The 3,750-nt window shown below is 31.1% G+C and overlaps 1 protein-coding gene across 3 annotated transcripts in view; it reads right to left on the bottom strand.

The window, feature by feature from the left end:
- LOC115223211 (protein SMG7) overlaps positions 1 to 3,488 on the bottom strand; it is a 174,891-nt gene extending 171,403 nt beyond the window's left edge. For 2 of the 3 annotated variants that reach the window (XM_029793686.2, XM_029793685.2), the window contains exon 1: positions 3,322 to 3,488. In XM_029793686.2, coding sequence (XP_029649546.1) covers positions 3,322 to 3,347 — 26 coding nt within the window. In that variant the 5' untranslated portion in view covers positions 3,348 to 3,488. The remainder of the gene's footprint in view (positions 1 to 3,321) is intronic. The other variant, XM_029793684.2, reaches the window with a different exon arrangement.
- Between the last annotated feature and the right edge of the window lie 262 nt (positions 3,489 to 3,750).

Genomic DNA, 3,750 nt, shown 5'->3' with positions numbered 1-3,750 from the left:
ATTTACACACACACACCCACACACATATATATATAGATAGATATATATTATATATATATTATTTATATATATATATAACAGGTAGGGTGAAAAGTGGCTATAGAAAGAGTCCAACAACAACCAGGCATTAACGATAATAACAGTTGTTGTTAAACATTCACCACAGCCGCCATTTTTTTGCTATTAAAGGTTCCAACATGACAGAAATCTACACACACACACACACATATGTACATATATACATATATATATATACACACACACACATTCACTCACGTATATATACACACACCTGTCCCTGTTCCTCACTGTTGTGTGTGTGTGGGTGTATGTATGTATACACACACACACAGCATGATGTGAACATGTAAACATACCTTCAAAATCTATCTCATAATGCGTATGTATGTGTGTTATATATATATATATATATAATATATATATATATATATAATGTGATAAATAAAAATATATGCATACATACAAACATATATGTACGTACCTACATCTACATGTATATATGTACGTATATATATATATATACACTCACACAAATTGAGCACACAATATAATAAAAGTACAGAAAAACTACATCAAATACACAATCAGAAAAACACATTGATGCCATGGAGTATATATATATATATATATTATATATATATATATATATATATATATATATATATGTGCTGTATGTAAACATGTATGTATATAGTGTGTGGGGGTGTGGATGTGCGCACGCGCGTACGAATACACGAACAAGATATTTAAGTACTCAATACAAAGAGTAAAGTGTAAATATTCATTAATCATTAGAAATGTCGAAAAACCACAGAGGCAGCTTATTTATTAGCTTTGTAGCATTTACAAGAGAGAGAGAGAGTGAATCACCTCTGTTTCTTTGCACCAGCGGTAATACAACCAGCAATATATATATATATATTATATATATATATATATATAGTATATATATATAGTATATATATATATACACACCACAAGAGTACGACCAGTGTATGACGATGTTAAATCGGTGGACATACAGCATTTTTAACACACATGACGTATCTAGGGACTTACAGTAGTGCCTAAGTCTGTTTGGAAACTGGAGTCCGACATACGTCGCGTGTGAATAATAAACGGGATGGTCACGGATGAGGCACGCCTGTAAACACATTTGATCGTAGCTCTTTTGAAATCAGGCCGGACCTAGCGCTACCCAACAACCGTAGTTATATATATATATATATATATATTATATATATATATATATATATATATATTTATTACACACACATATGTAATTTGGGAGTGTGTGTAGATAGATAGCTAGCTGTCTCTCTCTTTGTCTATGTGTTTATATATATAGATATATATGTGTGTGTGTGGCATAACACGCTCACACATGCAGTTGGGGGAAGAAATTTAAAAGAAAATATTGTTGTGATGGATAATAAATAATAATAATGATGATGGTGGTGATCATCTGCTACCAATCTTCTTAGAACATTATTACGAAGATAATGACAACGGCATTAATTAAATAAGAGAGGAGAAAAATTCATGGTGTGTGTGTGTGTGTGTGTGAAAAAGAATACATTTATGCCAGAGATGTCGGAGATATTCCATCAAGATTCGACAGAAAGGAACACAGCATTTATACAACCACAATCCACATACCACGGGGAGGAATAGATAGATACATACATGTATGGTTTATGTGTGTGTGTTTGTGTACAAATGTGTGTGTGTGTGTGTAGATAGATAGGTAGACATAGGTAGAAATGTATATTTGTTTATATGCATATCTGTGTATGTGTATATAAATATATGTGCTTGAATGCATGTATTCCTGGTAAACGATTACATATGTGTGTGTGTGTGTGTAGATAGATAGGTAGAAATGTATATTTGTTTATATGCATACTTGTGTATATGTGTGTGTATATAAATATATGTGCTTGAATGCATGTATTATATATGTGTGTGTGTATACATATTTTTAGAGAGACACGTTTACACATACATATCCGTGTACATTATTATATGTTATATATATTCTATGTACATCTACGAACAAGGATCGAGACAAACATATATATATATATACACATATATATATTAAAAGTAGGCTAAAAATAGAAATTATAATAGCATTATTATAAACACTTGGAGTTAAGTTAAATTAGTAAACGAATAAGGCAAGACTGTTTTTCTTTTCAAAGAAAAAAAGACACACATAGGGGTAGGGACAAACAAATGAGGGATCAGTTTCAAACAGATGCGACACACAAAACGAGACCCTCACTTTAAGGCCACTTCATTTTATAATTATGTGCTGTAATAAGTGTATTTCAATTTCTCTTTTAATACCTTTTTCTGTTTCTTATATTACTTCTTGCTGGGATCGAACACGCTACGTTGTTATTGCCAGGAAAGATGGCTGTATTTAAACTGGTTAAAGTGGAGAATGAATACAATATTATGTTACAGATTACATTTGTACCATGAAGTGCGTATATTTTAGATGTGTATATACGTATATATATATATATTATATATATATAGTGTGTATTTCTATGTATGTATATATTCACATGTATATATATATATGATACGCAACATATAGTACAAGTATATGTGTATATAAAAAAAGTGAGTGTATGAATTAATAAAAGTGTATAGGGTGTATATATATATATATATATAGAAAGACAGAGCATATATTGTGTATGAATTATACATTATATAGCGAGTAAGTGTATGTGTATATAAAAACTGAGTGTGTGAATTAATAAGATTATCTACAAAATATAAATATATATATATGTGTGTGTGTGTGTATGTATATATATATATATACACACACGGTATTGCGAATCTGTGTACGAGAATTTTAAGTATATCAATGTTGTAGAGTAAATGTGTGTGTATATATATATATATATATACACACACACAGATGTATTTTATGTGGATATACACTGAATAAGTTATTGCACAATATATATATATATATAAATAAGTTCTATCTATCTATCTATATATATATTATACACACACACACATATGTATATAGATACATATATAAACAACAGTGTATATATATATATATATATAACATGTTTAACATACATTCGTAAATATATATATATATATATATATATAGTCTGTTACCGTTTACATTTAAACACTAAAGCTACATCTATGGAGGAAGGAAGGGGGGGAAAGAGACCACGAAAAAGCCTATCGCGTATATACACACGTATATAAACCGATTCCTTTCTCAACGACCGTACCAAAGAAACCAACAGGACCTACCTGAGGACTTGAGGAGCAGTGCTCATCTTCCAGAGACTGGAAATCCAGCGAAACTTCGCAGTGAAGTTACTTAACCATCAGCTGTGCCATCCATGATAGGACACAGGTTGCTGACGCTAAACCACGGGGAGCAATCATTGTTTCACACCGTTTACACCGTTTAACAGTTACCGTTGCAACCGAGTGAAATACGACTGCACTGGTTCGCTCCCTTGGCTTTAATTTGTTTGTTTTGTTGATTTGTTTGTTGGTTACTATATATTTTTAACCTTTCGCTTTCTTTCCGTCTTCCTTTCTCTCCTTTCTTTCTTTCTTTCTTCCTTCTTTTTTTTCTCTTTTTTTTTCTTTTTTTCTTTCTTTCAAACTTTTTCATTTCATCACCTGCGCGCTCCTCCCCCATATATGTATGTATGTATGTGTGCGTGTATG

The sequence above is a fragment of the Octopus sinensis genome, linkage group LG22 (genome assembly GCF_006345805.1).
Source record: "Octopus sinensis linkage group LG22, ASM634580v1, whole genome shotgun sequence".
Taxonomy (NCBI): domain Eukaryota; kingdom Metazoa; phylum Mollusca; class Cephalopoda; order Octopoda; family Octopodidae; genus Octopus; species Octopus sinensis.
The sequence above is the reverse complement of the archived record's forward strand: the minus strand, read 5'-3'. Positions and strand labels throughout refer to the sequence as shown.